The 14,251-nt window shown below is 47.2% G+C and overlaps 1 protein-coding gene across 2 annotated transcripts in view; it reads right to left on the bottom strand.

The window, feature by feature from the left end:
- Positions 1-274: 274 nt before the first annotated feature.
- The window catches only part of LOC134928697 (myeloid zinc finger 1-like), a 217,779-nt gene continuing 203,802 nt past the window's right edge, over positions 275-14,251 (bottom strand). For both annotated transcript variants that reach the window (XM_063924714.1, XM_063924715.1), the window contains exon 4: positions 275-3,489. In XM_063924714.1, the coding sequence (XP_063780784.1) occupies positions 2,609-3,489 (881 nt within the window). In that variant the 3' untranslated portion in view covers positions 275-2,608. The remainder of the gene's footprint in view (positions 3,490-14,251) is intronic.

Here is a 14,251-nt window from a genome sequence, read left to right as displayed (position 1 = left end):
GGCTACATGCAGAAGCAGCCAGTAACTGAGCACCTGGGCAACACCATGCTGCACTGCAGGGGGGACAGATGTAACATGTGCAGAGAGTTAGGTGTGGGAGGGCTGTGTCCTAGCTCAGAGCTACATTGCAGTGTGAGAATAAAGCTGCCCAGCATGTGTGGGCTACATGCAGAAGCAGCCAGTAACTGAGCACCTGGGTAACACCATGCTGCACTGCAGGGGGCAGATGTAACATAAGAGAAAATCAGACAAATGTAAGATAGAATATGGACATTGTAATAAGCCTCATTGAGATGGTGCTATAGTATACAGATGGTGCTATAGTATACAGATGGTGCTATAGTATACAGTAGCCCCTCATTTGTTGCTGTTCTTAAATTACCCTTATTACAGGCAAATAATTACGAATGACTGACACTGACACTGCTTTTCCGCTAATTCCATGGAATGTGTTTATAACATACAGTATGTAATCTAATAATCGTACAATATTCCTCACAGTCCCCAGAGGAGAGACCAGCTCGTCGCTATCAGTCTCAGTCCCTCCAGTGCAGCACTAGTCATACCGACGGTCTCAGTCCCTCCCGTGCAGCGCTAGTCATACCGACGGTCTCAGTCCCTCCAGTGCAGCGCTAGTCATACTGACAGTCTCAGTCCCTCCAGTGCAGCGCTAGTCATACCGACGGTCTCAGTCCCTCCCGTGCAGCGCTAGTCATACCGACGGTCTCAGTCCCTCCAGTGCAGCGCTAGTCATACTGACAGTCTCAGTCCCTCCAGTGCAGCGCTAGTCATACCGACGGTCTCAGTCCCTCCCGTGCAGCGCTAGTCATACTGACAGTCTCAGTCCCTCCAGTGCAGCGCTAGTCATACCGACGGTCTCAGTCCCTCCCGTGCAGCGCTAGTCATACTGACAGTCTCAGTCCCTCCAGTGCAGCGCTAGTCATACCGACAGTCTCAGTCCCTCCAGTGCAGCGCTAGTCATACCGACAGTCTCAGTCCCTCCAGTGCAGCGCTAGTCATACCGACAGTCTCAGTCCCTCCAGTGCAGCACTAGTCATACCGACAGTCTCAGTCCCTCCAGTGCAGCGCTAGTCATACCGACGGTCTCAGTCCCTCCAGTGCAGCGCTAGTCATACCGACAGTCTCAGTCCCTCCAGTGCAGCGCTAGTCATACCGACGGTCTCAGTCCCTCCAGTGCAGCGCTAGTCATACCGACAGTCTCAGTCCCTCCAGTGCAGCGCTAGTCATACCGACAGTCTCAGTCCCTCCAGTGCAGCGCTAGTCATACCGACGGTCTCAGTCCCTCCAGTGCAGCGCTAGTCATACCGACAGTCTCAGTCCCTCCAGTGCAGCGCTAGTCATACCGACGGTCTCAGTCCCTCCAGTGCAGCGCTAGTCATACCGACGGTCTCAGTCCCTCCAGTGCAGCGCTAGTCATACCGACAGTCTCAGTCCCTCCAGTGCAGCGCTAGTCATACCGACAGTCTCAGTCCCTCCAGTGCAGCGCTAGTCATACCGACAGTCTCAGTCCCTCCAGTGCAGCGCTAGTCATACTGACAGTCTCAGTCCCTCCAGTGCAGCGCTAGTCATACCGACGGTCTCAGTCCCTCCCGTGCAGCGCTAGTCATACTGACAGTCTCAGTCCCTCCAGTGCAGCGCTAGTCATACCGACGGTCTCAGTCCCTCCCGTGCAGCGCTAGTCATACTGAGGGTCTCAGTCCCTCCAGTGCAGCGCTAGTCATACCGACGGTCTCAGTCCCTCCAGTGCAGCGCTAGTCATACCGACAGTCTCAGTCCCTCCAGTGCAGCGCTAGTCATACCGACAGTCTCAGTCCCTCCAGTGCAGCGCTAGTCATACTGAGGGTCTCAGTCCCTCCCGTGCAGCGCTAGTCATACTGAGGGTCTCAGTCCCTCCAGTGCAGCGCTAGTCATACTGACAGTCTCAGTCCCTCCAGTGCAGCGCTAGTCATACCGACGGTCTCAGTCCCTCCCGTGCAGCGCTAGTCATACTGAGGGTCTCAGTCCCTCCAGTGCAGCGCTAGTCATACTGACAGTCTCAGTCCCTCCAGTGCAGCGCTAATCATACTGACAGTCTCAGTCCCTCCAGTGCAGCGCTAGTCATACCGACGGTCTCAGTCCCTCCCGTGCAGCGCTAGTCATACTGAGGGTCTCAGTCCCTCCAGTGCAGCGCTAGTCATACCGACAGTCTCAGTCCCTCCAGTGCAGCGCTAGTCATACAGACAGTCTCAGTCCCTCCAGTGCAGCGCTAATCATACTGACAGTCTCAGTCCCTCCAGTGCAGCGCTAGTCATACCGACAGTCTCAGTCCCTCCCGTGCGGCGCTAGTCATACCGACAGTCTCAGTCCCTCCAGTGCAGCGCTAGTCATACCGACAGTCTCAGTCCCTCCAGTGCAGCGCTAGTCATACTGACAGTCTCAGTCCCTCCAGTGCAGCGCTAGTCATACCGACAGTCTCAGTCCCTCCAGTGCAGCGCTAGTCATACCGACAGTCTCAGTCCCTCCAGTGCAGCGCTAGTCATACCGACGGTCTCAGTCCCTCCAGTGCAGCACTAGTCATACCGGCAGTCTCAGTCCCTCCAGTGCAGAGCTAGTCATACTGGAAGCCGCAGGTAGATGTTATCAGGTTCTGCAGGAAAGCGGTGGACACCTGCAGGTGCTGGTGCAGCTTTGTGAAGGCCTCTCCGGAGGAATCCGCCTTGGGCTCAGTTTTCCTGGTGACTGATGGCTGCAGGAGAGGAAGCTTATACACTTTTCTTGTTGGGGGGGCTACGGTTCCAGGTAAATTCTTGTTACGACGAGTGTGGACTTTCTGGTGTCGATGGAGCCCAACGAGCTGTGAGAATCTGCGGTTGCACTGTGTACACAGGAAATTCTGTGGGGTCCTCTTTGCTTGGTCTGTTCTCCTGCTGTCACCCGGCAATGAAGTATGGTGAGTCCTTTCATGCTCCTGCAAATAATGCTTGCTGATAAAATGTCTGTAACATGTCGGGCAAGTGAAAGTCCTCTCCTCCATATGCCCTCGAACATGGCGCTCTAAGTGTAGCTTATGGCAGAAGCTCTGGCAGCAAATGGAGCATTTATACAGACTTTCACCCAAACGATACTCCTGAGGGTTTGTTTCATCCAATTCCACCGATTGTGAAACCTGAGAGCCGACTGGAGTGGCCCTGGCTCCTCCCTCTGCGGCATTCAAACAATTTCCCAGTTGGATCTGGTCACTCCACCGATCTGTGTCTGGAGCAAGAATTCCATTATTTTCTGTCCAAGGATATTGATCGTTCGTTCTGTTCTGAGGTCCCAAAAGGGTGAGAGGAAATGCTGCTTCTCCCCGCAGGGTTTCTTCATTTTTCCATGGAACAATACTGTCATCTGGGTAGACATCCCATCCATCTCTATGGGTGGTCTTCACTTCTTTTTCAAGTGCAACATTTATCTCCTCCACTTGAATGATTGTCAAGTAGTCGGAATCTAGAACATAAAGTAAATGCAGTTACAGGAAATATGACCAAAGTCTAGCAATATATCAGCAGGGAATGATAATGCATTTCACATGTCCACTCATATTGCCGCATAAGTAATCAGACTGTCCCACAGGACCCTACAGATATCTGTAACAGGTTAGTACGGTGCAGTGTTGTTGTCGGTGGACGTACCTGGATTCTTTACCTGGGATAACCTCTTTAACCCTAGGCAGAGGGACGAGGAACCCCAACCCCAGAGGACAATAGTCACCACACGTTAGGACGGTGACATATAATTTATTATTCAGGAACAACTGGTCACCGCTATGGGAATAAGGGGGTAAAGGCAAATACAATTCCATGAATGAGGAAAACCGTGCAAATAAGAATTTACAACAGTTTGACAAAACCAAAATGTAACGTCACAATGTATCAGTATAATATTTCCTTATCTCTTTTGCTGTGAATGTGCTAATCCCCTGTAATACCCTAGCCTGGGGATACGGCAGCGGTATAACCTCAGCTGTCACTATACTATACTTACATGTACTCGTAACTCTAAGTAGCAAGTGAGTCTCTGTAAGGTGTGAACACTCTGCAATTTGCAGCCTTTATGGTCGCAGGTGAAACCGATAAATTACAGTCAACAGCAGAATTTCGCACAATTTAGAAAGGCTGATGATTAGGACAATTCCCCTAACAGTCCACTAGGTGGCAGTCTTTACTATGTTACTAATTACACAACCGAAGGTGTTATTCTCCTAGGTCTACACAGGGCGAACAGTGACTCTCCTATCCCCGTTGTGATGGCTTGTTGCTGTCCTGAGAGTAAGAGCTGCAGTCATTTGTTACACCGCTGCGTATACATAAGCTGTCGCAAAAGCAGAGTTGAAATTATCAGCAAGTCCCAAATCCGAAATGTAGAACTTGTGAATAGGGGAAAGCAGGTTTTATCTCAGCGGTGAGTTCATCTATCAGTCATGCAAAGAACTCGCGGTATTAGGATAGCACATTAGAGTTGTGAGCAGGTTGCAGGCAGGTGATGGTAAGTCAGCACATAGCGGGTACTAGTGAGCAGACACAGAGGCAATAAAGCAGGTTATGCAGGGTAGTCCAGGAAACGCTTATTAGCAGCCAACATGCGGGTAGCAGGGTTCAGGTAAGGGGGGATTAAGGAGTCAGGTCACCGGTAACAGGAGGGAAGATACTAAGCTGTATTAAGTCCCTGAGAACCTGAATAACTGGCTGCAGAGTGAGGTTAGGAATGTCTCTCTGTATGATAGCGCCTCTCTCTCTCTCGCCCTCTCTCTGAGGTAAGTGAGACCCCGGCGGCCATTACCGCGTGCTTTATCCCTATGCAGGTGCTGAGTGAAGCATTACATGGAGATCACCGTCAATGAGGGGTAAATGGTGACAGGAGAAGCAGTAAAGAGAGGGCGGCCATTAGACTGATAGCTGGGTATGAGGAGGAGATGGGTACTACCCGGCAGGCACTGGCACTCTTGTCTTCTCCAGGTAGCGCTCTGGGATCGTCCTGGGACACAGGTGACATAAAGGATAAATATAGTATTAACTAGGTGCTTCATCGCGCCCTACGGGCGCTCTTCACACCGTCGCAAGGGGCTACGCCCCCTTAACCCTTGCATGCCTTTCTGGGGTTCAATATTTGTGTTATATGGGGTATCACCTGCATTCCTTTGTTAGTGGTTAAATATTGCACAATGAAAGGGTGTGCGATGGTGAAGGAGGCGCAGCCCCTTGCGACGGCGTGAACAGCACCTGCAGGCCACAATGTACAGAATGTAGCGGGTGCGGGGGGTACTGCGGATGGTGTCTGTAGATGCTGCGGATGGAGGGGGGGGCGGAAGTGGGGGTGGGGCCCGGATGGGGAAGGGTTGGGAGGTGCTGCGGGTGGGGGAGGGGCAGAGGAGTGGGGGATGCAGATGGGGGAGGGGTCCGGAGGCACTGCAGGTGGGGGAGGGGCAGGGGTGCCATGGGTGGGGGAGGGGCAGGTGTGGGGATGTTGCAGATGGGTGAAGGGTTCCGGAGGTGCTGTGGGATGGGAAGGGGCGGGAGTGCCGCTGGTGGGGTAGGGGTCCGCAGGCGCCATGGGTAGGGGAGGGGCAGGTACGGGTGTTGCGGCGGATGGGGAAGGAGGTCCGGAGGTGCTGCAGGTGGTGGAGGTGCAGGTGCGGGGGTGCCATTGGTGGGGGAGGGGTGGGGGAGGGGGGGACCGCGGATGGAGGAGGGTGTCTGCAGATGCGGGGGCCAGGACAGGGGTGACGGGGCCAGGACACGGGCGACGGGGCCGGGACAGAAATGACAGGGACAGGATAGGGGTGACAGGGTCAGTGTAGGGGCGGCAGGACCAGGACAGGGGTGACAGGGCCAGTATAGGGTTGACAGGGCAAGCACAGGGGTGACAGGGCCAGGATAGGGGTAGCAGGGCCAGCATAAGGGTGACAGGGCCAGGATAAGGGTGAAAGGGCCAGGATAAGGGTGGCAGGTCAAGGCAAGGCGTGACAGGGACATGACAGAACACAGGGCATGGGAGAGATTGGTATTAGGGACAGAACAGTGGTGACAGACAGATGTGTGTTACCGGAGTCACTGCTGCTGGCTGCTGCTGTTCCACTCCAACCTGTTGGGATCTGCTGCTGGTGGAGACTTGGCATGGCTGACTCTCTCAGGCTGGAGTCCTGCTTCCTCTGCCAGTCCGCATCCCTCCCCCCCTCCTCAGTCACACACCGCAGACCTCGCGCAGCTGCCGGGCACTGTGGTAAGGGGAGACTGGGAGTGACTGGTTAGCTCCCAGGAGACGCTGCTGCTGGAGGGAGGAGGGGGTCAGAGCCTGCAAGCAGCGCGGACTTCTGCAGCGCTACCCGCCGGCTAAAGTGTGTGAAGGAGCTGGGCGCACCTCACTGCGGGTGGCAGCGCTGCAGCTAGCGGTGGGGTCGCAGGGGCTGGAGATAACAGAGGCAGTACGGAAAGTGCACAGCGGCTGGTGACCCACAAAACTACAGCTAAGAAGCGTGGAGTGTACCAGAAAGTGACGCTCCTCCGCGCCAGATAGACCCTGCTGAGTATGCTGATGTGGGGGTCAAGTATGGCATACCCCCTCACACACCCCCATACCTCCCAAATGTCCCAATTTTCGCGGGACAGTCCCATTTTTTGGGGTCTGTCCCGCTGTCCCACCCGCGGGTCGCAGTGTCCTGCGGTGGGGGGGGGGGCAGTTGGAAAGCTCCTGTACTCGCTGTTTTGCTTAGCAAAGCAGCAGTGAATAGTGGAGACAGAGGGAGAGGGGGCATCAGGGGGTACGGATTAAGGGGGGGTTCCAGCAGCAGAGCCGGATTAAGGGGGGGGAGGGGGGGGCAGGGGGTACGTACCGTTGGCCCCACAGTTTTAGGGGGCCCCCCGGCTGGAATAGCTCTGTCCCAGCTCAGAAGCTCCCCGCCCTGCCAGCAACAACATTGTGCTACAGTCGGCACACGCTGCTGCATATTGGCAGGTCTGTGGTGTTGCAGGGAGGCAGCAGTCTCCCTGCTTTCTTCTGCCTGTGCGGGTGTGTAGGGGGAGCGACCACCTCCCCTGGATTTAGCCCTAGCTGAGGGGCCAAAATCCCATTTAAAAAAAATAAAATCCCGGAATTTGCATACGGGTGCGTGGCCTCGTGGGCCGCGATTAGGCCACGCCCCCAACCCCACAGCAATGAGATAGGGCTCCCCTTTCTCAAGTACCCTGTGCCCCCCGGACTCATAATCAGCCCCTGGGGGCATGCCAGCAGCTCACAGAGGGACAGATTTATTAAGCTCGGTGAAGTGATAAAGTGGAAGGTGATAAAGGACCAGCCAATCAGATCCTAACTGTCATTTTTGAAACCCAGCCTGTGACATGGCAGTTAGGATCTGATTGGCTGGTCCTTTATCACCTTCCACTTTATCACTTCACCGAGCTTAATAAATCTGCCCCAGAGCGCTGGGCATGCCCCCTCACTGTCGAAAACAGGGCCCTCCCGTGAAGCCACGCCCCCTTTTCGCTGTGTGTGTGTGTGTGTGTGTGTGTGTGTGTGTGTGTGTGTGTGTGTGTGTGTAAAGCTGGGTGGTATGCACCCCTGCCTGTGCCATGCCCATACTATCTGCTTCTGTAGCTGCTCCTAGTGTCCTATAGATTTGGCCAGATCTGTGATTCATTTGACTAACTCCGCCCACTGTTGTGACTCCGCCCAGCGTTAGCAAATGAATCACAAAATCACAGATCTGGGCTATTATATAGGAGATGGCACTATACTGGACACTACTGAGGAGGAAAGGGATCTAGGAGTCACTATTTCAGGTGACATATAGGATAAATATAGTATTAATGGCACTATACTGGGAACTACTGAGGAGGAAAGGGATCTAGGAGTCACTATTTCAGGTGACATATAGGATAAATATAGTATTAATGGCACTATACTGGGAACTACTGAGGAGGAAAGGGATCTAGGAGTCACTATTTCAGGTGACATATAGGATAAATATAGTATTAATGGCACTATACTGGGAACTACTGAGGAGGAAAGGGATCTAGGAGTCACTATTTCAGGTGACATATAGGATAAATATAGTATTAATGGCACTATACTGGGAACTACTGAGGAGGAAAGGGATCTAGGAGTCACTATTTCCGGTGACATAAAGGATAAATATAGTATTAATGGCGCTATACTGGAAACTACTGAGGAGGAAAGGGATCTAGGAGTCACTATTTCAGGTGACATAAAGGATAAATATAGTATTAATGGCACTATACTGGACACTACTGAGGAGGAAAGGGATCTAGGAGTCACTATTTCAGGTGACATAAAGGATAAATATAGTATTAATGGCACTATACTGGAAACTACTGAGGAGGAAAGGGATCTAGGAGTCACTATTTCAGGTGACATAAAGGATAAATATAGTATAATGTCACTATACTGGGAGCTACTGAGGAGGAAAGGGATCTAGGAGTCACTGTTTCAGGTGACATAAAGGATAAATATAGTATTAATGGCACTATACTGGAACTACTGAGGAGGAAAGGGATCTAGGAGTCACTATTACAGGTGACATAAAGGATAAATATAGTATTAATGGCACTATACTGGAAACTACTGAGGAAAGGGATCTAGGAGTCACTATCTCAGGTGACATAAAGGATAAATATAGTATTAATGGCACTATACTGGAAACTACTGAGGAGGAAAGGGATCTAGGAGTCACTATCTCAGGTGACATAAAGGATAAATATAGTATTAATGGCACTATACTGGAACTACTGAGGAGGAAAGGGATCTAGGAGTCACTATTTCAGGTGACATAAAGGGTAAATATAGTATTAATGGCACTATACTGGAAACTACTGAGGAGGAAAGGGATCTAGGAGTCACTATTTCCGGTGACATAAAGGGTAAATATAGTATTAATGGCACTATACTGGAAACTACTGAGGAGGAAAGGGATCTAGGAGTCACTATTTCAGGTGACATAAAGGGTAAATATAGTATTAATGGCACTATACTGGGAACTACTGAGGAGGAAAGGGATCTAGGAGTCACTATCTCAGGTGACATTAAGGATAAATATAGTATTAATGGCACTATACTGGAAACTACTGAGGAGGAAAGGGATCTAGGAGTCACTATCTCAGGTGACATAAAGGATAAATATAGTATTAATGGCACTATACTGGGAACTACTGAGGAGGAAAGGGATCTAGGAGTCACTATTTCAGGTGACATAAAGGATAAATATAGTATTACTGGCACTATACTGGAGACTACTGAGGAGGAAAGGGATCTAGGAGTCACTATTTCAGGTGACATAAAGGGTAAATATAGTATTAATGGCACTATACTGGAAACTACTGAGGAGGAAAGGGATCTAGGAGTCACTATCTCAGGTGACATAAAGGGTAAATATAGTATTAATGGCACTATACTGGAAACTACTGAGGAGGAAAGGGATCTAGGAGTCACTATTTCCGGTGACATAAAGGGTAAATATAGTATTAATGGCACTATACTGGAAACTACTGAGGAGGAAAGGGATCTAGGAGTCACTATCTCAGGTGACATAAAGGATAAATATAGTATTAATGGCACTATACTGGAACTACTGAGGAGGAAAGGGATCTAGGAGTCACTATTTCAGGTGACATAAAGGGTAAATATAGTATTAATGGCACTATACTGGAAACTACTGAGGAGGAAAGGGATCTAGGAGTCACTATTTCCGGTGACATAAAGGGTAAATATAGTATTAATGGCACTATACTGGAAACTACTGAGGAGGAAAGGGATCTAGGAGTCACTATTTCAGGTGACATAAAGGGTAAATATAGTATTAATGGCGTTATACTGGAAACTACTGAGGAGGAAAGGGATCTAGGAGTCACTATTTCAGGTGACATAAAGGATAAATATAGTATTAATGGCGCTATACTGGAAACTACTGAGGAGGAAAGGGATCTAGGAGTCACTATTTCAGGTGACATAAAGGGTAAATATAGTATTAATGGCACTATACTGGGAACTACTGAGGAGGAAAGGGATCTAGGAGTCACTATTTCAGGTGACATAAAGGATAAATATAGTATTAATGGCACTATACTGGGGACTACTGAGGAGGAAAGGGATCTAGGAGTCACTATTTCAGGTGACATAAAGGATAAATATAGTATTAATGGCACTATACTGGGAACTACTGAGGAGAAAAGGGATCTAGGAGTCACTATTTCAGGTGACATAAAGGGTAAATATAGTATTAATGGCACTATACTGGAAACTACTGAGGAGGAAAGGGATCTAGGAGTCACTATCTCAGGTAACAGAAAGGATAAATATAGTATTAATGGCACTATACTGGAAACTACTGAGGAGGAAAGGGATCTAGGAGTCACTATTTCAGGTGACATAAAGGATATATATAGTATTAATGGCACTATACTGGGAACTACTGAGGAGGAAAGGGATCTAGGAGTCACTATTACAGGTGACATAAAGGATAAATATAGTATTAATGGCACTATACTGGAAACTACTGAGGAGGAAAGGGATCTAGGAGTCACTATCTCAGGTGACATAAAGGATAAATATAGTATTAATGGCACTATACTGGAAACTACTGAGGAGGAAAGGGATCTAGGAGTCACTATTTCAGGTGACATAAAGGATAAATATAGTATTAATGGCACTATACTGGAAACTACTGAGGAGGAAAGGGATCTAGGAGTCACTATTTCAGGTGACAGGATAAATATAGTATTAATGGCAGTATACTGGAACTACTGAGGAAAGGGATCTAGGAGTCACTATCTCAGGTGACATAAAGGATAAATATAGTATTAATGGCACTATACTGGGAACTAGTGAGGAGGAAAGGGATCTAGGAGTCACTATCTCAGGTGACATAAAGGATAAATATAGTATTAATGGCACTATACTGGAAACTACTGAGGAGGAAAGGGATCTAGGAGTCACTATCTCAGGTGACATAAAGGTTAAATATAGTATTACTGGCACTATACTGGGAACTACTGAGGAGGAAAGGGATCTAGGAGTCACTATTACAGGTGACATAAAGGATAAATATAGTATTAATGGCGCTATACTGGAAACTACTGAGGAGGAAAGGGATCTAGGAGTCACTATTTCAGGTGACATAAAGGATAAATATAGTATTAATCGCACTATACTGGAACTACTGAGGAGGAAAGGGATCTAGGAGTCACTATTTCCGGTGACATAAAGGGTAAATATAGTATTAATGGCACTATACTGGAAACTACTGAGGAGGAAAGGGATCTAGGAGTCACTATTTCAGGTGACATAAAGGATAAATATAGTATTAATGGCACTATACTGGGAACTAGTGAGGAGGAAAGGGATCTAGGAGTCACTATCTCAGGTGACATAAAGGATAAATATAATATTACTGGCACTATACTGGGAACTACTGAGTAGGAAAGGGATCTAGGAGTCACTATTTCCGGTGACATAAAGGGTAAATATAGTATTAATGGCACTATACTGGGAACTACTGAGGAGGAAAGGGATCTAGGAGTCACTATTTCCGGTGACATAAAGGATAAATATAGTATTAATGGCACTATACTGGAAACTACTGAGGAGGAAAGGGATCTAGGAGTCACTATTACAGGTGACATAAAGGATAAATATAGTATTAATGGCACTATACTGGAAACTACTGAGGAGGAAAGGGATCTAGGAGTCACTATCTCAGGTGACATAAAGGATAAATATAGTATTAATGGCACTATACTGGAAACTACTGAGGAGGAAAGGGATCTAGGAGTCACTATTTCAGGTGACATAAAGGATAAATATAGTATTAATGGCACTATACTGGAAACTACTGAGGAGGAAAGGGATCTAGGAGTCACTATTTCAGGTGACAGGATAAATATAGTATTAATGGCAGTATACTGGAACTACTGAGGAAAGGGATCTAGGAGTCACTATCTCAGGTGACATAAAGGATAAATATAGTATTAATGGCACTATACTGGGAACTAGTGAGGAGGAAAGGGATCTAGGAGTCACTATCTCAGGTGACAAAGGATAAATATAGTATTAATGGCACTATACTGGAAACTACTGAGGAGGAAAGGGATCTAGGAGTCACTATCTCAGGTGACATAAAGGTTAAATATAGTATTACTGGCACTATACTGGGAACTACTGAGGAGGAAAGGGATCTAGGAGTCACTATTACAGGTGACATAAAGGATAAATATAGTATTAATGGCGCTATACTGGAAACTACTGAGGAGGAAAGGGATCTAGGAGTCACTATTTCAGGTGACATAAAGGATAAATATAGTATTAATCGCACTATACTGGAACTACTGAGGAGGAAAGGGATCTAGGAGTCACTATTTCCGGTGACATAAAGGGTAAATATAGTATTAATGGCACTATACTGGAAACTACTGAGGAGGAAAGGGATCTAGGAGTCACTATTTCAGGTGACATAAAGGATAAATATAGTATTAATGGCACTATACTGGGAACTAGTGAGGAGGAAAGGGATCTAGGAGTCACTATCTCAGGTGACATAAAGGATAAATATAATATTACTGGCACTATACTGGGAACTACTGAGGAGGAAAGGGATCTAGGAGTCACTATCTCAGGTGACATAAAGGATAAATATAGTATTACTGGCACTATACTGGGAACTACTGAGGAGGAAAGGGATCTAGGAGTCACTATTACAGGTGACATAAAGGATAAATATAGTATTAATGGCACTATACTGGGAACTACTGAGGAGGAAAGGGATCTAGTAGTCACTATTTCAGGTGACATAAAGGATAAATATAGTATTAATGGCGCTATACTGGGAACTACTGAGGAGGAAAGGGATCTAGGAGTCACTATTTCCGGTGACATAAAGGGTAAATATAGTATTAATGGCACTATACTGGAAACTACTGAGGAGGAAAGGGATCTAGGAGTCACTATCTCAGGTGACAAAGGATAAATATAGTATTAATGGCACTATACTGGAAACTACTGAGGAGGAAAGGGATCTAGGAGTCACTATCTCAGGTGACATAAAGGATAAATATAGTATTACTGGCACTATACTGGGAACTACTGAGGAGGAAAGGGATCTAGGAGTCACTATTACAGGTGACATAAAGGATAAATATAGTATTAATGGCACTATACTGGGAACTACTGAGGAGGAAAGGGATCTAGTAGTCACTATTTCAGGTGACATAAAGGATAAATATAGTATTAATGGCAGTATACTGGAACTACTGAGGAGGAAAGGGATCTAGGAGTCACTATCTCAGGTGACATAAAGGATAAATATAGTATTAATGGCACTATACTGGGAACTAGTGAGGAGGAAAGGGATCTAGGAGTCACTATCTCAGGTGACAAAGGATAAATATAGTATTAATGGCACTATACTGGAAACTACTGAGGAGGAAAGGGATCTAGGAGTCACTATCTCAGGTGACATAAAGGATAAATATAGTAGTAATGGCACTATACTGGGAACTACTGAGGAGGAAAGGGATCTAGGAGTCACTATTACAGGTGACATAAAGGATAAATATAGTATTAATGAAGCTTTACTGGAAACTACTGAGGAGGAAAGGGATCTAGGAGTCACTATCTCAGGTGACAAAGGATAAATATAGTATTAATGGCACTATACTGGAACTACTGAGGAGGAAAGGGATCTAGGAGTCACTATTTCCGGTGACATAAAGGGTAAATATAGTATTAATGGCACTATACTGGAAACTACTGAGGAGGAAAGGGATCTAGGAGTCACTATTTCCGGTGACATAAAGGGTAAATATAGTATTAATGGCACTATACTGGAAACTACTGAGGAGGAAAGGGATCTAGGAGTCACTATTACAGGTGACATAAAGGATAAATATAGTATTAATGGCACTATACTGGAAACTACTGAGGAGGAAAGGGATCTAGGAGTCACTATCTCAGGTGACAAAGGATAAATATAGTATTAATGGCACTATACTGGGAACTACTGAGGAGGAAAGGGATCTAGGAGTCACTATTTCAGGTGACAATGGATAAATATAGTATTAATGGCACTATACTGGGAGCTACTGAGGAGGAAAGGGATCTAGGAGTCACTATCTCAGGTGACATAAAGGATAAATATAGTATTAATGGCACTATACTGGGAACTAGTGAGGAGGAAAGGGATCTAGGAGTCACTATTTCAGGTGAT

This window comes from Pseudophryne corroboree, chromosome 5 (assembly GCF_028390025.1).
Source record: "Pseudophryne corroboree isolate aPseCor3 chromosome 5, aPseCor3.hap2, whole genome shotgun sequence".
Classification (NCBI taxonomy): Eukaryota; Metazoa; Chordata; class Amphibia; order Anura; family Myobatrachidae; genus Pseudophryne; species Pseudophryne corroboree.
This window is presented reverse-complemented; position numbering and strand designations above follow the sequence as displayed.